This window comes from Carassius auratus, chromosome 34 (assembly GCF_003368295.1).
Source record: "Carassius auratus strain Wakin chromosome 34, ASM336829v1, whole genome shotgun sequence".
Lineage (NCBI taxonomy): Eukaryota > Metazoa > Chordata > Actinopteri > Cypriniformes > Cyprinidae > Carassius > Carassius auratus.
Genome location: NC_039276.1, coordinates 19,479,589 through 19,500,411, shown reverse-complemented (window position 1 = coordinate 19,500,411; position 20,823 = coordinate 19,479,589). Strand labels below are relative to the sequence as shown.

General features: G+C 39.6%; 2 protein-coding genes across 6 annotated transcripts in view; one reads left to right on the top strand and one right to left on the bottom strand.

Moving 5' to 3' along the window:
* LOC113053464 (diacylglycerol kinase eta-like) overlaps window positions 1–9,232 on the bottom strand; it is a 75,680-nt gene extending 66,448 nt beyond the window's left edge. For 2 of the 5 annotated variants that reach the window (XM_026218516.1, XM_026218513.1), the window contains exons 1-2: window positions 9,114–9,232; window positions 7,290–7,436 (exon numbers count right to left, since the gene is read on the bottom strand). In XM_026218516.1, the coding sequence (XP_026074301.1) occupies window positions 7,290–7,436; window positions 9,114–9,161 (195 nt within the window). In that variant the 5' untranslated portion in view covers window positions 9,162–9,232. Of the gene's footprint in view, window positions 1–7,289; window positions 7,759–9,113 lie in introns of all 5 variants that reach the window. The other 3 variants (XM_026218515.1, XM_026218514.1, XM_026218512.1) reach the window with 2 other exon arrangements.
* An 805-nt stretch (window positions 9,233–10,037) lies between these two features.
* The window catches only part of LOC113053463 (von Willebrand factor A domain-containing protein 8), a 71,506-nt gene continuing 60,720 nt past the window's right edge, over window positions 10,038–20,823 (top strand). Inside the window, exons 1-14 of the mRNA XM_026218511.1 lie at window positions 10,038–10,337; window positions 10,742–10,819; window positions 11,230–11,360; window positions 11,497–11,607; window positions 13,174–13,341; window positions 13,827–13,991; window positions 14,088–14,137; window positions 14,215–14,323; window positions 15,495–15,599; window positions 15,685–15,816; window positions 15,901–16,035; window positions 16,253–16,330; window positions 18,246–18,406; window positions 19,124–19,237. Of these exons, the coding sequence (XP_026074296.1) occupies window positions 10,199–10,337; window positions 10,742–10,819; window positions 11,230–11,360; window positions 11,497–11,607; window positions 13,174–13,341; window positions 13,827–13,991; window positions 14,088–14,137; window positions 14,215–14,323; window positions 15,495–15,599; window positions 15,685–15,816; window positions 15,901–16,035; window positions 16,253–16,330; window positions 18,246–18,406; window positions 19,124–19,237 (1,676 nt within the window). The 5' untranslated portion in view covers window positions 10,038–10,198. The remainder of the gene's footprint in view (window positions 10,338–10,741; window positions 10,820–11,229; window positions 11,361–11,496; window positions 11,608–13,173; window positions 13,342–13,826; window positions 13,992–14,087; window positions 14,138–14,214; window positions 14,324–15,494; window positions 15,600–15,684; window positions 15,817–15,900; window positions 16,036–16,252; window positions 16,331–18,245; window positions 18,407–19,123; window positions 19,238–20,823) is intronic.

Here is a 20,823-nt window from a genome sequence, read left to right as displayed (position 1 = left end):
GGCGATCCCGGAGGGTCGTGTCCTGGCCGTGGCAACCCTGGGGGATCAGTTAGGTCCCTCCCAAGATCCTGAGGCACCTTCCACTACCTTAAGTCTCCCCAACAAGCGAGGGAGACGGCTTTCATGGGAGTCAGCTTCAGAGTCTTCGGCGTCCGAGGCTGCCCTGCCCGAGACCAAACTCCCCCAACCCGCCTCTGACCCAGCTGTAGCCTCTGCACCGCGCCCGAGGAGGAAGAGGAGGAAGAAGGGGCCTGCCGGTCCTGTGACCCTGTCTCCTCCCGTGCCAGCAGCGGTGAGCGCTGGCGTGCCCGTGCCAGCAGCGGTGAGCGCTGGCGTGCCCGTGCCAGCAGCGGTGAGCGCTGGCGTGCCCGTGCCAGCAGCGGTGAGCGCTGGCGTGCCCGTGCCAGCAGCGGTGAGCGCTGGCGTGCCCGTGCCAGCAGCGGAGAGAGCTGGCGTGCCCGTGCCAGCAGCGGTGAGCGCTGGCGTGCCCGTGCCAGCAGCGGAGAGAGCTGGCGTGCCCGAGCCAGCAGCGGTGAGCGTGCCCGAGCCAGCAGCGGTGAGCGTGCCCGAGCCAGCAGCGGTGAGCGTGCCCGAGCCAGCAGCGGTGAGCGTGCCCGAGCCAGCAGCGGAGAGCGCTGGCGTGCCCGAGCCAGCGGCGGAGAGCGCTGGCGTGCCCGAGCCAGCGGCGGTGAACGTGCCCGAGCCAGCAGCGGTGAGCGCTGGCGTGCCCGAGGCGGCAAAGAAGAAAGCCGTATTCAAGTCGGCAGTCGTGAGAGCGGAGGAGAGAGCCGCGGCCGACTCTGCAGCAAAGACTCTTGTACAGTCGGTTTCATCTCATAAGGAGATGCCAATTGTCCTAGCTGCTAAAGCATTTTCTGATTATTTGTCCCGTCTTGTCCAAATTTTAGAAATCCCCGTCAGTCCTGTCTTGTCCCCTGACCCTGTCCCCAGAAGTCCCAAATGTCCAGCCGTTGTCTCCCCGTGTCCTGTTGATGTGGCCCCGTGTCCTGTTGATGTGGCCCCGTGTCCTGTTGATGTTGTCCCCCCGTGTCCAGTAGATGTTGTCCCCCCGTGTCCAGTAGATGTTGTCCCCCCGTGTCCAGTAGATGTTGTCCCCCCGTGTCCCGTAGATGTTGTCCCCCCGTGTCCAGCTGTCGTCTCCCCGCGTCCCGTAAGTCTTGCCCCGCGTCCCGTAAGTGTTGCCCCGCGTCCCTTGTCTGCTCCTATCATGTCCCCTGTCAGTTGTCCTGAGACCCCTCCCCGCCCCTCACCACCCAGACCTGCCCGTACCCCCCGTCGTCAGCCTTCGTCCTGTCCTCCTAAGAATCCTACCCCACCCCCCCGCCCTGGTCTGTCCCCCATGAACTTTGTGGTCCCGCCCCCTCCCCTTCCCTGTTTGTTTTTTTTGTTATGTCACCCTAACCCTGCCATTGTGTTTTCATGTTTGCCTTTGTTATTATTAGTCATGTCTTGTTGGTTTGTGTCTGTGTCCCAGTCTGTCATGTCAGTCATGTCCCGTGTTTGATGTTCCCTTGAGGAGCGTCTGGAAGCCGCTCCTTAAGGGAGGGGTTCTGTCATGATCCTGCCCTCGTGTCCTTGATTTTTAATAGTCTTGAGGCAGGATCATGACAGACCCTTGTTTTGTGTACAAGCGCATGGCCTTGTCTTTGGGCCATGTGCTTGTGTTGTCTCGTTCCCTTGCCCCGCCCCCCTTGTTATCCTAGTCGTGTCGTGATTGCCCTATCTGTGTCACCTGTCGTGTCTTAATTGTTCCCCCTATTTAGATCTCCTAGTGTGCTCTGTCTTGCGTCGGTTCATTGTGTTACTTACGTGTTTCTCAGATGTGTTCCACACTTGTGACTGTGATTGTATCCTGTATACCGTGAGTGTTTGTTTATAGTTAGTGTTTAGTGTCTTTATCTGGTCAGCCCTGTCTTGTTTGGTTATTTAGTCCTTACCCTAGCCCTTGTTTTCCCCCTCGTGGGTTTTTGTTTTCCCTTTTTGTATTTAATAAACCCTTTGTTTGAGAATCCCTGTCTGCACCTGAGTTCCTCCCTTACCAAGAACCTGACATACCTATACGGTTTATTTCACATATTTTGAGGGGGAAAACAAATATGTGCCATGGAAATGTAATATATACAAAAGTATGTCTCGCAACAAAAATGTTGCTTTAAATCTACATGGAAAAATGACTCATTCACACATTTTGGCAAGTCTGTCTTCACTGCGGCTGCACCGGTGCTGCCAGATCTCACTACAAACATCATGAGAGCAACCGGACTGAAAACAAGCCCAAATTAAGACACTTGACTCATCACAATAATCCAGAATAGGCAATTGCACTCTAAAAAGAAAGATAAAAAATGTGACCCACAAATAAGCAACTTAAAGATAATTAATTTATGATCATAAATATGGTTCAAATGTGTGTTGATTGTTATAAATTATAGCTCGACAATGAAACATTATGTATGCAATTTCAGATGCTTAACTTTTGCCATTTTGCTCATTTGAACCACACAACTTCTACTACTACTACTAATAATAAATAAATAAAAACGTTTTATGGGACATTTTTATGCATGCAATTACAAAGAAAATCACTAGACTCCTGGGTCTATAATGTAGTATTAAGTATGTAGTATGATCTGGAAAATACAAACAGAATCGTGGAATCCAGTCCTAAAAATAGAATTGACCGTGGAACACAACAACCCGTCAAAATAAAAGTTCTGTTTAACATGAAGTAGTTTTGACAGAAATATATTACTATTGTAAAACAGGATGCACAATGACATTTCTGGAATATCGCACACATTTTCTTTTATTCTTCAAGTTTAACAGTAAACATTCACTTTGTTTGCTATAAATATTTAGTCATATTTAAACGAATAATTCAATTGTTATGTTTCATGTTTTATTTGATTACCACCATTTTCATATGTCCAATTTTAATTTATTGCAAAATTGCTAAAGTTTTATGAATTCAGCTGATTAGAAATGTAAATTTTTTTTTAATCAAGACATGGAATCTGGGAAAAATAAGACTTTCTATGGCCCTAAAATTTTTAAATTAAATTGCATTTTAAAAGTTAAATTAAACTTCATTAAATACACTTTATAAATTGTAATTAACTGGACATGTTTTTTAATTACAAAAATATATATATATTTATGGGGGAAAAAGCCATTTAATTTAATTTTATAGGGTCCAAATCATGTTAGCAGATTATCAAACAAGTTTTTGTTTTTTCATAACCATTTTCCACCCTCTCTCTGGTAGTTTTGACATAACTTATTTATGTATAATGTTCCAAATCTTCACCACCATTAGCAAGGACAGAGGTACAGGTCCACTTGTCAGGCCACAGTCTGTGTTTAAGAGAAAGCAAGCGTGAGACTGACCGTAGTGTGAGTTTATTCTACATGCCTGTGGCAAATCCCAGCCTGCAGCTCCACAATTGAATCAGCAGTGCCTCTCATTCATGCATTAGTGCACAGGACACAGGATAGTGAACTCAGCAGACTCTCTCTTAACTCAATAAGAGAACTTGTCAGACTTCAGGACAGATTTTTGTTGCTGATGCTATCATTGGTTTCCCCTCCGCCATCTGTGCACCTGGATCTCAGCTTGCTCGTGATCTCCCCTGCTAAAGCAAGAGCCCTAACATTGCCAGATTTGATTCTTCAAGCTTTTCTCCATTATAAAAAGCTGAAAAATAGATTATAGAGGAAACCCTGTGGATATCATGTTTTTGTTTATTTAAATAGTTCATTCTTTCATCCGTGTGAATACATGTAACTTGAAACATATTTAAATAATTGTTTATACATTAGTGTGAAAAACAATTGTATTCTTATAAGTTGTAAATAAACTAAGATTATTGGAATATGTTTTACGAGACAATTGTTTTTTAATTTCATGTTTATTTTTGTAATTAATTGTGAAATTTACTAGCAATTTCTGTATGAAAATGTTTACATTTTATTGCATTTGAATTAAAATATTATTTATTTAAACAAAACTGTTGTGAACAATGTGAACAATGAGTAACTTTTATATAGAAATTAGCCAGTCCAATGGGTTCAGATGGTTCAAACAAATTCATCTCAACCCATATCTCAATTCTACTAAGTTTTACGGATAAATGAAAACAAACCAGTTATTACAACAATTGACAAAAATGATTTGTTCATTAATCAAACGCCTGACCAAGAATAACTGGGACGGATCTGAGGGTTATTGTATGCCTATGCATCACTTGAACTCCAAACACAATTTTTGCTCTATTCTCCTAACTGTGTGTAATGGTAGAACTCCATAATCATCAGGCAGAAGGAGGCGGGAACCGGCGCGCAATCAAAATGAAACTTTAATGACAAAAAAAAAAAACACAAAACAGCGCACCAGACCCTCACGGACAACTGGTGCGCGCAAAATAAAAAGCAAACATAAAATATAGCCCAGGCCTGGTCCTCTCTCGTCCTTCACTGTCGTCGCTCCAGTTTTATATCCTTCCATCTCCTGTGTGGGACTCGAGACCGGTAGTGGGTCGCAGGTGTCGTTCATTTCCCAATCACTCTACCGGCCTCGCTCGTTCCCACATCTCTCGGCCCCGCCCCACTTGTCACACTGTGTATTGAATTAATCTAATTATCATCAATTACATCAGATAAGACAGGAAGACAAACGCCTTTAGGGATACAGTAATGCAGTCTAGATTTGCTTATTTTTAACAGAAGAGGAAACAAATAGATAGATAGATAGATAGATAGATAGATAGATAGATAGATAGATAGATAGATAGATAGATAGATAGATAGATAGATAGATAGATAGATAGATAGTACAAACAGGACAGTTTATGAAGAGCCCATGTTTAGCAAACAATGATTTGGGACAGCACTGAGAACATGCATGCTCCATTACTCCTGATCTAAACACATCCCACTGAGCAACACCACGACACAGCAGCCCTGACCAGCTAACTAGTGCTCACTATCACCCTCAGCTCACTGAGACGCACACATCCCACTGAGCAACCCCACAAATTAAAAGATACATTATTTGTATGCTTGGCGAAAGAGATGTGTTTTTAATCTAGATTTAAACAGAGAGAGTGTGTCTAAACCCCGAACATTATCAGGAAGGCTATTCCAGAGTTTGGGAGCCAAATGTGAGAAAGCTCTACCTCCTTCAGTGGACTTTGCTATCCTAGGAACTACAAAAAGTCCAGCGTTTTTTGACCTTAGGGTGCGTGATGGGTTGTAGCGTGGTAGTCTAGTTAGGGACGCAGGAGCTAAACCATTTAGGGCCTTATAGGTAAGTAATGATAATTTGTAACTGATACGGAACTTAATAGGTAGCCAGTGCAGAGACTGTAAAATTGGGGTAATATGATCATATTTTCTTGACCTCGTAAGGACTCTAGCTGCTGCATTTTGGACTACCTGTAGCTTGTTTATTGACCACGACACCACGACACAGCAGCCCTGACCAGCTAACTAGTGCTCACTCTCACCCTCAGCTCATTTCTCTTTACAAACAATGACACTGAGTTTAGTTACAACTGTGATTTTAACCCCTCATTCATGCCCAAATGGTAAAATAACTAATATAAATTATATAACAAAATATAATAAATAATGATATATATATATAGAATATCTACTACCGGTCATCAGTCTTGTATTGTAATTTATTCCAGTGACTCCGAAGCTGAATTTTCAGCAGCCATTACAGCAGTCTTTCAAAGTTATGCTGCTTAACATTTTTGTGAAAACGGCAATTCTTTTTTTTTTTTTCAGGATTCTTTGATGAACAAAACTGCAATTGTTTTTAAAACTGAAATTATTAATAACATTATAAATGATTTTACTGTTCTGATAAATGTAAAAAAAAATGCAAACCTTTAGGTCACTTTTAACACACCTGACAAAAAGAAATAAAGCAATGCCTTGCTCAGTAAAGATCTCAAACAAGTCTATGCTTGTCTCAATTTATATTGAGTTACTTGCATAAAAAAGAAAAAGAAAGAAAAAGAAAAACCCTAACAATGGACACGTGGAGTTGCATTCTTAAACAGCTGATAGTGACTGGTGAGAGGAGAAGTGATGTTTCTGAATGATCTTTGTTGACGGAGGCTTTATTTACACATGTGGTGTGGTTTAAACTGACAGCTCATTAGCATTACAAAAGATCAGCCCCTTCCACATCCACATCCAGAATAACCAGTCTCTAAATATAGCCTCCTAAATAATGTAGGGGGGTGGAGAGCAGCACTCAATAATTAAGTGGATTTGTTCTGGTCAGAAAACAGAAACTTTTAATTGTGTCACGGCTAAAGTGGGGCAAGACGGCTGAGGTGTCATCTTGCCAAGCAGGAGAGAATCAAGAGGATTCAATTACCATTCATTAATTAATCAACCTTAATTTACCCATCAATGGCCATGTTAGCATTTAAGTGGTTTATGAGAGGTTATAAATATGTGAATATGTTTTAAAACTAATCCCAGATCATTCGCACAAGATCATACCTTTAAATAAAATATAGTTAATGCATTAAAAAAATAATACTAATAATTTGTAAAAAAAAAAAAAAAAAATAATAATAATAAAGCATGTTTTCTTATTTACTTATTTCTCTCTCAGTGTCACACGTTTATTTATTCATTCGTATTCATCTTTTTATTTTGATTGATTATCTATTTATCTATTAATTATAGATGGTGGTAAAGATGAACCATAACCGTGTTTGATCATCAATGTAAGTAGAATTTAATATCACTGTATTTAAATAACATCAATATCATTTTAGATTGTATTATAAGCCTATTGTTTTAATATATACCATAATATAAAAATGATTAAATATAATTTTATGACAAAATGGTGCATTATCAAAACAGAATTACTCAGCTGGAAAAAGAAAAGAAATCCCTGCATGTATTCTGGAGACACAGCTCTTTCAACAAGTGGCCGTGTCTGAACATCAACAGGTTGAAGGCTCAGTAAAGTCGAGCACTGCTGACTGAGCTGCATCTGCTGCATGCTCACTATGATGAGATGTGAATTATGGCACGAGCGATTCAGCATTCCTGTTCAATCTGCAATCATTCCTGATGTGTGAGCTTCAGTGTGTACCGAGCTCATGTTTGTCTCCTATGTGCTACAGTAGCACCATCCGTTGCTTACCGGCCTGGACACGAACAGCAGAACACACACACACACACACACACACACACACACAGAGCACAGGCTTCATATATGAAACAACGTGTCTTACCTTGCTCCGTATTTGCCCGGAGGTTGACACTTTCCTGATGAGTTTCTGCGGCCCTTCCTGCTCTCCCTCGCTGTCGGATGACTCGTCCAGCACCGGCCCGGAGCCCCCGACAGCCCCCGAGGAGGACGCCGCTGGTTTCTCCGGCTCCTGCGGGAAAGAGGCACAGGGCTCGGGGTTATGAAGGCGCTCAGCCGCTCCCTTCCTCTCCGCCGGGATGCGGGAGCTGGACAGCGGCTGGAAAGCGGTTCTCTTGGCCGTCATGCTTGTGCGTGTTTGTGCCCGACCGCGCGCCTCCACACTTTCACTATTTAATATGAGCTGCTGTGAAACATGTGTGCATCTTCATGTCTGAACACGGCGGGGCTGGTTCTGTTCTCCCGAGCGCTTCTCCCCGGCTGCACGGAGCCTCGAGGCGCTCGCAGCGGCGGGAGCAAACCTCTGCAGCAGACTCTAGCGGCTCTCTCACAAACTACGGAGAGGAGACAGCAACAGATGTTTCTCCTGTAACTGTACCACCTCCAGGATGAGCCTCACAAAAAAATCATAGGAGCGTGGGAAAAAAACATAAAGTGATGTCAGGGTTGACAGATTCAACTAAAACGACATTTTCTTTTTTTAACATAAGGGTTTAACATAAGGGTTAGAATGTGCATAGGCATATATATATATATATATATATATATATATATATATATATATATATATATATATATATATATATATATATATATATATATAAAGTCGGTTCAATATAAGAGCCTCAGAAGCTATTATTATAACCTATATCACTATATTATTAACCTATTGTATAAATATTATTTTATCTACAAAAGTTAGATACAGAAATTACGTTCTCGTGACGGTGAGACAGTAACCATACCAACAGGATGCATTTGAAAGGACACCCACATTAGTATTGTCATTATTTATCACGTTATTACATATTTACAAGTCGCATATATGTAAAGGCTATATATATATATATATATATATATATATATATATATATATATATATATATATATATATATATAAGTTTCGTATAAAACAAGTAACCTATATTGTTAGATTTTTGAGATTCTACGGGCGCCAATATGCTATATATGATATGATTGGTTACATCTAACCTCTTCATACATCCAGTTTCTCTTTTTTTATTGTCATGTAGATACATTATAGGCATGTAACATATTAAAAGCCCTCGTGAAGTAGCTAACGCAGATCTGTCATCAGATAATGCACTCTTACAGGTTTGATATATCTGATGGTTTGTGAATTCAAACAGCTGACAGATTTTATTGACATCTGTCCAAATATCTTTATATTCACATCATGCACATTTTATAAACCTACCGCGATCAAAAGAACCTTCCCGTTGTTGTTGTTTATTTTTTTATTATTATAAATCATTCCAGATCTAAATGCGGATCTAAACACAACCAAACAAGCTTCCTAATTTAATTTACTTCCATGTTCTCTCCATATGAATACGAGTCACTGAGCTGTAACTTTGAAGAGCTAAGCTGAGAATAACTGTGCCTTCAGTGTTTAAATCACTGCACTCCCAAAAACGAGCATTTTTATTCATCTGCTACTTGTAATAAAGTCTAAATCATTCCGGTCCATAAAGTTCATCAGTCTGCAGAGGAATGTAGACTCGCCTGATGATCGATCAATCGAATTCTCACATCACGATGAGCCACGACCAGATATCAAGTCCTTAAAATCATGTGTGCATGTGTGTGTAGATCTGTGTGATGTGTCTCTCAGCATGTGTGCATGTGTGTAGAGGTCTGTGTGCTGTGTATCCGAGCAGATACTGACCAGCTCTTCCCAGGCAGGGCTGCGGGTGTAGTGCTCATCCTCGTCCATACTCTTCCTCTGTCTCGCCTGATCAGGGCATGTACTGTACGCTTCGAGTCTGTTACACCTCCTCCAGACTCAGTCAGGATCTCCCAGAGGCTCTCACGTCATAAATGTCAAATTACTGTTTAAACGCTAGCCATGACGTCACGGAGCCTGCTTTTTACACATTCATACTATTCAAAAAAATTAAATAAAAATCATCACTAGAGAAAAACACGCTTTTGCTATTATTTTAAAAAGGCATGTTCATTTATACACAGTTTACTCTACAAACAATATGAAATCACAAATACTTTTACTTTATTGAATTAAAGATTGCATTAATACATTAGCTCGTAAACAGCCGATAACGTAATAATATAATATAATGTAGGCCTAATTATCTAATACAAAGAAACAATATCTAACTATTTTGCCTTAGACGTAGTTTCGATTTATTTATTTGTTAAGTGTTTTATTTATTTTATATCTCATATATGTTTTAATTCAATTTTAATTAATTTTCTTTTCATTTTATTATTTCATTTCATATCATTATATCATCATATTTTATTATTTTATTTCATATATATATATATTTTTATTAAATATTTGTATTTAAGTTTTTATTTTTATTTTATTACTTCATTTCATATCATTTTATTTTATTGTAAAGTGCTTCGTTGATGTAAAGGTTAGATGACCAAAGCCAATCGAGTTACCTAACATAACTAGATAACTAGACAGCAATCTTCGAGATTAGGCACCCTTTACCTAACAGAAGTTATTCTTTGAAGTTATTGATAGAAATCAACGCTTATGAAAATATTTCACAAGTTCGTTTCCTGCGGAGCCGCGTTTCATAAGCGGATCCCATAACGCAGAGCAGCCCGTTCCACACGGAAGACGTATTAACTGGACCGTTTCTGTTCTTCACATAAATGCTTCCGCCTGGAGCAGCCCGCTGTTGGTGTAAACATTCATGACGTGAGCATGGTGAAATAACAGCGCACATAGTCCAGTGTAGCCGGTATAGTCCTAACAGCACTATTCAAGGGTTCAGGATGCATTCGCGTGTTTTATTGAAAGGAACAGCAGCCGCTGTCGCTGCGAGGAGGATTCGTCATATACTGGGGCCCGTGATGTCAAGAGAAGGGTGGAACAGCAGCGCGCGTGAGGTCAAACTCCTCAACACCTCGTCGGGTAACTACTGACTTCAGCGAAGCACCTCTTATAAAGCCTTTCCTGGATTCACAGATTGTTATTAGCTAGGGTAGAATTCAGCCTTTCACTCAAAGTATCACATTATTCACACACAGGTCAAAATAGAGCTGTAGGTACAGTAAATAATGCTCAAATCTGGACATAAATCCTCTGTTCCAGATGCATGCCGCATTATTTTAAATTTTCCTCCTTAGTCTTTCTGTTTTCAATGTCATATATAGATGTGTTTCTACCAAGAGCTCTTAAAAAATAAAAATAAGAGCACACACGTGGCCAGGTTTTCTATAAATATTGACATCTTAAAAGGAAATGTCTGCTGTGCTGACAATGATTGTTTGTAAATGTTTACTACATGGTGTTTTTTTCTGTCTCTCTCTCCACAGGTGACACTGTGAAGATCGGTGAGATCTCGTATGTGCTCAAAACGCCCAGAAATCCAGAGCTCGTGCCAGTAAACCACAGTAAGTGCCAGCTGTACTGTTGTTGGTCTGCGTGGTCACCTGTGTGAACTCCAGCAATTAAAAGACACCGGCTGATTTAAAAATAAACGTGACTCATAAACGTGACTTTAGTTCTGACACGTTGTTTAGCTTCATTTCATGCACAGGCCACTTTGGATTTATATTCTTCTGTTTTGAAATCCTCTCAACACTGTTCATGTGGTTTTTTTTGTTTGTTTTTTTGCTAAACAAAATAATCAAACAAAAATAATAATATGTCCATGTGTGTGTATATATATATATATATATACATATATATATTATATGTATATGTGTATATATATGTTTGTGTGTATATGTATATATGTGTGTATATGTTTGTTTTTGTTTTTTTTTTATTAATAGTTTATCTACATATTTATCTTCTACAGTGACGGAGGCTTTGCCACAAATGGTCACCCAGCACCTGCGCTGGATCATGCAGAAGGATCTTCTCGGACAGGACGTGTTCCTCATTGGTCCTCCTGGTCCTCTGCGGCGCTCACTTGCCATGCAGTACCTGGTAACCCCCCCCCCCCCCTCCAATACTGGCTCAGTTTCTGAAATGTGCAACACTCTGAAAATTTCACTATATTTTTAGTCTTTATTCATATTTATAGTCTTGCCTCGTATTCTATCACATTTGTTTTGTTTGCTAGGAACTAACAAAGCGAGAGGTGGAGTATGTTGCCCTGTCCAGAGATACTACTGAGACTGATCTCAAACAGCGCAGAGAGATCCGGTCTGGAACCGCCTTTTACATAGACCAGGCAAGTAGAGCTCTTTCACCTTTCACTCCCTTACAATTGATTGATTGTGTCTTAAGCAGATGGTGTATCACAAAGCTTTTTCTCTGTTCAAAAGTCGATCTGATAGTGTCTAATTTAAGCAGTTAGCCAGAAGAGGCCTTGCTGTGTTGAGGATGTATGGCTGAAGAACGCGGTCTGTGCATCATTTACATTACAGCACAACCTCAAGTGGATTATTGCATTAATGGTTACTTCATAAAAATATTAAGCACAAACTCTTAAATTAAACTGAATTTAAATTAAACGCAATGTTTTAAAAGTGCTAGACATGGAAGTTGCCTATTTTATTAAATTTATTTTAAATGTGTCCTTTTACATTTTAATGTAAGATTTTTATTTTATTGTATTATTTTACTATTATTTGTATACCAGTGTAGTATTTATTAGTATTTTAAATTGCTTATATTATTCTTATATTTTTAGTATAATTTTAGTATAATAAGTTTTTTTTTTTTATGTTAGTTTGTTTTAGTAGTTCTGGAAACTAATTTTCAACCGAAACTTATTTTTTACTTCACTTAGTAATATATATTTTTATATAAGTTTTTAAATATTTAAATTTTTACACACACACACACACACACACACACACACACACACACACACACACACACACACACACACACACACACACACACACACACACACACATATATATATATATATATATATATATATATATATATATATATAATTTCTGCTATATTCCAAATTTATTTTCAGTAGTTTTAGTTCACAATAACGCTGAAATGGCTTTGATTTGCTGGAATATTTAAAGCACAATCATTCTGCCGGTCCCTGACATATATAGCTGTTACCTTATGTATTTTAGCACAGCTGGAATGCCATATTGACCTCTCAGCTTTAAAATGGAGCTATTCATAACATAATTGTACGTGATATTACATCATATGCTCTGCTCTTCGTTATTCCAGCACATCGTGTAGGAAGTCAAGAGAAAGTTACTTGTGGTAAAAAATAAAATAAAAACTCTTTCCTGTTTGGCTTTTCTTCGTGTCTCTTGTTGGGGTCAAGTAGGTCAGAAGGCGTTCAGCTCAGCTATTTACAATTTGGTGTGTCATTGACAAACGCTATGGTCTGAGGTTTTAACTAGTCTCTCTAGTCTGTGTCACAGGCATTTCTAGTAATTATCTGATTATGGTATTCAGATTGGATATGGTTCCTGAGCTAAATTTGGACCATATGGCTACATATTTATAGGCACTGTTCCCACACAATCAGGCTCGTATTTACATGTTAACCTTATTATATAGCGACTTGTTCTGTGCTCATCGGTGTAGCCCAGAATTTCCTTGCTTTGACGTCAATGCCTTTTGATTCTTGTACACGTGTGTGCATTGAATCTGAATCTGAATCTTCAAAACAAACAAGTGTTAGAGTGGGGTAAGAAACGTAATTATGGATTAACGTCTAACTCAACGTCTAACTCAAATATCATAGTCAGAGTTAGATAACTTCCTGCAAGGTGCCTCAACTTTCTCCTGTCTTTCTTTCTGTCTCCTCCAGTGTGCTGTCCGAGCTGCGACAGAGGGCCGGATTCTGGTGTTGGAGGGCCTGGAGAAGGCCGAGAGGAACGTGTTGCCAGTTCTCAATAACCTGCTGGAGAATCGAGAGATGCAGCTGGAAGATGGACGCTTTCTCATGTCAGCACAGCGCTACGACAAACTCCTGGAGGTGAGGAGAGCCGTGCAGTATCTACAGACGCAGACTGACCACTCAGAGATCTGTCCTTTAACTGGTCCTTTTGGCCAGTCGCATCACAAGTAGACGAGGGAGACACATTCCCGTTTACACCTGGTGGTCCTGATTTCTTTTAGGGGAGGGGTTATGGGCAGGTGTATTTGACTGATCTTTCCATCTAATGTTGCTAAATACAAGCTCACACAATTTCCATATGAATGCAAAAGGAGAGAACCGAAAAAACTATGAAGAGCAGCAGCTTTCGTTTCTTCTCTGATAGCCACAAAACTACTGTACCCCTAACTCTGTGTGTTCTGCACTTGTGATCGGCTCAACACAAACGCATCTTAATATCAGCTGTAAAGTGAAATACAGGGCCTCCGAAAGAGGTTTTCTTTAAAATAACTTAATAATATTTTCAATTGTTAACATTTGTTTACCAGTGTGTACTGTTTGCCATGTTGGTTTTGATCTAATAGGAGCACAGTAAGGAGGAGCTGGATGCGTGGAAGATTGTTCGGGTGAGTGAGGATTTTCGAGTCATTGCTCTCGGCCTCCCTGTTCCCCGATACAAAGGAAACCCGCTGGATCCCCCTCTCCGCTCCCGCTTCCAGGCCAGAGACATCTACTACCTTCCCTTCAAGGTGCTTTCAGACAGAGAATAATAAAAATATGAGATGTACTGATACATGTGTAGTATCACTAGTGTCCGGCCTCTAACGGTTTCTGTTTCTCAAAAGGACCAGCTAGAGCATCTATACAGAATTGGACCAAATGTGCCTCCTGAAAGGTACAGTCGTTTCCAAACATGGGTTTTCACTAGCCATGGTGCAGACTGAACGCTGAAGTGATTTTCTCCCATCTTAGGGTGTCCCAGCTCTTGTCTTTCGCCACTGCACTTTGTTCTCAAGAGTCTGCCAGCTTAAGTCTGCCTGATTTCCCCGTGGACAACCTTCCATCTGCCCTCGCAGTTCTAGTGAGTAGCAGACTGCGTGAAGTATCCTACATAATGGTTAACAGTGTGTCATTTTGCTTCCAGTTTGCTGTAATCTCACTAGCAATGTCTGCAAAGTTACGACACGCTAAGTTCAATACAAAGGGACATATTTTATTTTTAAGAAATCACCGTTTAAGGACTACAAAAAAAGGCAGGTAGGGACTACAACAAGCTTCTTCCTTGGTTTGTGACATCACTAACCCCAATGTTTACATAACCCCTGCCCTCGGGAACATGCAGCTACCCGTAATGGTAATGGGGCGTGACGTTTCTGGACAACGTCCACTAGTGTTTAGCGAATCACAATACACTGTGCCAGCTAACCAATCTGAGCCGACTGTGTATTTCTGAGGGAGGGGCTTCAGAGAACAAGGAACACTAGTGGTGGACATTTTGATTCTTTCAAGAGATTCGTTTATTTTCAGTTCATTCACCAAAATGATTCGTTCAGATTCATTCAGTGACCATTTCTTCACATTACACAAAATACGTTAGCAGGTGTCGAAAAAGAGAGTCTTATGTGTTATGTCTTAAGTCAACGAACGTATTCACTCGTTACAAAAAATGATTTGGGTTTATTAAAATGTGTGGATAATCGCATTCAATATATAAAGTCTAATTAAGTTGTTCATATGAACAAAGCACAAGGGTTTTCTTGCATAAATAACATTTTAATTGTTTGGTCAGACAGTTCATATATATTCACATTCATAAATCAAATTAAAGTATCTAAATATGAAAACAAGCGACCCGTTTTACTCTCATTTATTTCGTTCACGAACGAGGTATGTACCAGTTAATTTCATTCACGAATGAGGTGTATCAATTCATTCAACTCGTTCATGGGTACCAGTTCAGTCATTTCGTTAACGAACGATAAGATCTCTCGATCTCTTTCAGTGTAGGGCATATTCATTCAACAAATCACATGCTCCGTCACATGTCTTACATGAAGGCTATTGGCTCAAGGTTGAGAAAGATGAAACCGTTCACAGAGCTACAGTGTACCCCATAAACACAGCCAATCCTCTGAAAGTATCTGATCTGCCTTCCCTTTTAACATGAAGAGATATCATGAATGTGATTGTGCTGAAAGCTGATTTACATTGATTGTTAGATCTTTCTGAGAGAGCGTTTGTATTCGTTGCAGAACCTGTTCCCGATGCTGTCAGCGCAGCAGCTGGTGCAGAGGCTCTACCCGTACCAGGTCATGCTGGGAAAGGAAGGCCGTACTGCAGTCGAGGGCCTGCTCCGTGTAAGCCTCTAAATACTCTATAAACTGTCTGTCTTCGCAATGTGATCATTTTAAAGGAGGGTGAATTCTGATAATTTCTTCTCAGAGGTTTGAGTTGACTGATGGGAGCACGAAACCTTCTCCGACTGCAGTGGTGAGCGTTGAGCCTGTGAATGGAGATCCAGCAGGTCAGGCAGCTGTCACCCTCAACATGACCAACCAGAACATCACCTTCCAGGTCAGGACGCAGCCATGCGGGGAAATAAGCTTTGTGTTTTATTTGGAAATGTGGATTAGATGACCCGTTTCTTCCCTCCTGAAGGTTACATCAGGGACGCGGCCGAGTCGCCCACCCAACAGCAGTCCCGCGTTCATCGGCACCCCCACACACGACCGCCTGCTGGCCGAGATGATGCAGTCCCACCTCGTCAAAGACATCTGTCTGATCGGAGCCAAGGTACACAGGCAACTTCCTGGGGCGACCCTCAGTGATAAAAAGCACTTTGAACTAGAAAGTTGATGTGTTTCGAACAATAGCACACTTTTTAACACTGCCTGTTAAGGTAATGCAGGAAGATCTTCTGCGTGTGCGTCATGGCTTGTGTTCTTAATTGACTAAGATTAGATCAGATGTTTAGTGGTTTGGCTAATTCCGTTCCTATTTGTTTTTCCAGGGCTGTGGCAAGTCTGTGATTGCGAGAGAGTTTGCTGAAATGCTGGGCTACAGCATTGAACCAATCATGCTTTATCAGGTAATGTCAAAACGTAAGAAAATAATGAAAACGAATCAATCCCTAGAAGACAAAATGGTAACATTTTTAAAGGAAGGATAATGTACAGGTTAAGCTGTACGCCACGGATGTTTTCGATTTCAATAGAAAATGGTTGTGCCGAAGCTGTTGGCAAAAATTTAGTTGATTTTATTCAACAGTAGTTGACGTAAACTCAAATCATTCAAATTGGAACAAACTCGCCACCAAAGTGTAAAATAATGTTTCCTCCTTAAATGTAACTTTTCATTCTAGTTTTGTTTGCAAAATTTTACTGTAGTCCTCAAATAGCCGTGTGTTCTTGGGCCGTTTCTATTCTGGGATCAGAGTCATGCCCTCCTTGATCTCCCCCAGTTATCATCAACCGCATTGGCCCTATTCTGCTTTCAGAACACTAAATCTTGTCAGCTGACTACGTAGGCAGCCTTTTAAGGCATCATAGTTGTGCTCCCAATGGAAATGCTGTTCAGAGAGACAAATGCAAGTGTTTTGGCATCACATATGTCCTTCACAGAGAAAGCAATGCATTCACTGTAAAAAAATGATCCTGGTAAATTTACAGTAAAAAGAATAAACTACCAAATCAGCTTAGCTTTAACCGCAATGATAATACAGTGGGTAGAGAAGAAAACCACATGATTAATCAGAGATCATCGTAGGATCATTCACACTAATTCACTCACGATGTAGATGAGTTTGTTTCTTCATCAGAACAGAATTTAACTTAATTTATAAGAACTTAATTTATTTTTGCCCGGTGAGAGCAAGAGTTTGTAGTGTATGAGGAAAAGAGGCTCACTTCATCTTGTTTAGGCCTCTGAAGCCCTTTGATGAACTCGTATGGGCCTCATAAAGTCAACTGCTGCGTCACAAGCCATAAAAAGAGTCTTGGCACTCGCTTTGACAAGCAATCATGTTTTGTGTCTTGTGTTTCCACTTGTTATGATCATTTTGTTCTCCCTGTGTAGATTCACCTTTAGAAAACTTTCCAGTGTTATCTAAAGTGTATAATAACAAGAATAAAACATGAACTTTGACACGTGGCGCTGTATCTGTGTGAAATTGCCTTTGACAAAGTGTGTAATATTTGAGCATGCTTGAAGCTACTGAAAGATGCTTTTAATGTTTTTGAATTTTCTTATTCTCACCAAGGCTGCATTTATTTGATTAAAAATACAGTAAAACAGTAATGTGTTTTTTATCTCAAAAATAAATGTTTTCTATTTGAATATATTTTAAAACTCAATTTATTCCTGTGATGCAAAGCTGAATTTTCAGCATCATTACTCCAGTCTTCAGTGTCACATGATCTTAAGAAATCAAATTATCATCAATGTTGAAACAGTTGTGCTGCTTAATATTCTTCAGGAAAACATAATACATTTTTTTTCCTTAAGGATTCTTTGCTGAATAGAATGACCCGCATATTTGAATATTTGAAATAGAAATTTTTTGCAACATTATTAATGTCTTTACTTTTAACTTTTGATCATTGTAATGCATCCTTGCTGAATGCAAATATATAAATGGTATTTTCTTCTATTATATATAGAAAGCTGAAGATTGCGGTCCGACAATCAAAAAACTGGAACAAAGCAGAAAATACTATTTACAAAAATTAAATGAATGAAACCTTTTCATTTCACACCGTGTTTATTAAAAAGTTAGCCAATATATTGATTGAGAGCATGGCACAGCCCTTTGATTGGATGTATTGTATTCTCATACAACATCAGTCACTGCAAATACATTTCCAAATTAATGCAAAGCCCTTGAGTGAACGACTGACCTGTCCACACATACCTCTGCACTCTTTGTCAGCATACTACAGGATACACTAAATGACAGCCATTGGCTCTGTGTGTGTGTGTGTGTGTGTGTGTGTGTGTGTGTGTAGGACATGACTGCGCGGGACCTCCTCCAGCAGAGGTACACCCTGCCTAATGGAGACACGGCCTGGAGGGCCTCCCCGCTGGTCACTGCTGCTCAGGAGGGCAAGCTGGTGCTGCTGGACGGCATCCACCGCGTCAACCTGGGCACACTGGCTGTGCTTTCCAGGTCCGCATCAATCTAGAGGCTTACACTACAACACCCCAAACTCTGTGTGATGATGACAACTCATTTTTATCAGCCATAATCCAGAATGCTCCCAGTTCACATATCTGTACTAATAATACATATTATAGTAATAATTAGTTATAATAATTCAAATATTCATTGTATAAATAAATTATGACTACTACTTCTACTAATAATATATATATATATATATTTTAATTATGTAAAAGTATTTTTTATTAACCGTAGTAGTGGTAAGTTTAAATGTTCATTACATCAATAAATTATTATTATAAGTAAAATAATAATAATTTATTAATAATATTATGATCATTTGAGTTTTTAGTACTAGTAGCAGTAGTAGTAATAGTAATGTAGTAGTAATTAAAATGTTCATCATGTAAATTACTGCAACTAATAATAATGACAGTAAATTAATAACAATAGTAGGTGGATAAATTAGTTGATACTGGAAACTTGTTGCATTAAAAAAGTTGGTTAAAATGTTGTGTTTTATGTACCTCTCTTCATGAATGTCTGTTAACAAACATGCATTTTTTGTTTAAATTCTTTTATTTTTGCAGTTTTTCTGTTTATATTGAGAACACACACTCGGTGTGAAAACCCCAGCACTGCTGTTTCTGTGCTTGAGTTTTTGACTGGAGCAGATTGCTGGTCATTGGTTTGGAGATTAATCTGGCCTGTCCACTGTCTCAGGTTGCTGCATGACCGAGAGCTGTCTCTGTATGACGGGACTCGACTGCTGAGATGGGACCGTTACCAGACTCTAAAAGACGAACTAAAGCTCACTGACCAAGAGCTGCAAGACCGGTAAGATTTTCATCAGACAATCACAGAATTCTGCTCCACTCAAAAATTGAGAGCAAGCCGAAAAAACATTTAAGTTGGATCAGCACATAATGACTTTAGGAATGGGAAGCTCACACTAATCAACACCTGCATGTGTTCGTGGGGGAGATGTGAGAATTCAGCACATTCATAACAGCCCTTCTTTTTTATGAACTATCTCTGAGCAGTCAGATGATTATGGCATATCCAGTGTTTCTCAGCTGACTTTATTAAAGGGATAAAGTCACTCAAATTATATGCATAAAGACATTAAAGAGCCAGTAAGATGAAAATTCTAAGCTTCCTATCACTGTTTATAATTCCTGTACATTAGGTTTAAATCCATCCAAGGTTAAAAAACATTGTCATTTTGTCAAAATATCATTTTAAAATTACCTCAATTCTCAGAGATCCCCAAACGGTTCGCGCAAAGCTGTTCAAAAGATTCAGTTTCCTTAAACCCCACCTTTCGGTAGCATACTGTGTTCTGATTGGTCAACTGACATAGTTTTGATTGGTTGTTCCGCACACAACTTCACGGTAAACTATGCGTTAGCATCTGTTTGGGGTGAATTATGTCTTATTCCTCTCATCGCGAAGCAAACAGTAAAATAAAAAACTTGAACAGTCTCGCTGCTTTTTCTTCTGTGTGTGTGTATTCAAGCCGTGCGCTTCAGTTTTAATCTGAATAGCGCGTTCAGCGTGGGGGCGTGGTCACATTAGATATAATGAAGGGAGACGTGAAAAATGGACATCGCGTTGTTTTCATATGGATTACTTTATCACAGAATATCTGTTTTCGGCAGCACTTGTTTAGTTTTAAAGTAGACATATCAAGCTTTCTATAGATATATCTCTCGTGTCTCTTTGTTGAGTATTCACGGAGTTACACTTCATTTTAATGACGTGTTTGTAAAAGACAAAGGCTGCAGACAGCACACATACTGATAAGACGCTCGGGAGAAAACAGACACATAACTTCATAATCATACTTCGCGTTGTGATTCGGAGATGCTTGTTGTTCTAAATAAAGTTGGTAATGAACCCCCCAAACTTAATTGCTTTGCACATTTTACATCATACACTGTAATACAGGTAATTTTTGATTTCCCATCTGTGTGGCTCTTTAAGCACATAATGACTTTAGGAATGGGAAGCTCACGCTAATCAACACCTGCATGTGTTCGTGGGGGAGATGTGAGAATTCAGCACATTCATAACAGCCCTCCTTTTTTATGAACTATCTCTCAGCAGTCAGATGATTATGGCATATCCAGTGTTTCTCAGTTGACTTTATTAAAGGGATAAATTCACTCAAATTATATGCATAAATACATAAGGGAGATGCAATTTGCATTGGGAAAAAATAGCTGAATAAGTATTCACTATGCAGTAAAGAGTAGATAGATGCTATTTATTACTAGTTGAAGTACTTGCAGATACAGGCTGCGTATTGTAGTACATTATAAAAGAGTAAGCCGTAATAAAAAAAAAAAAAAAAAAAAAAAAAAATGTGTTTTGTGAAATATACTACATTATTAGATCACGTTGCAGCTATTTCTGGATTT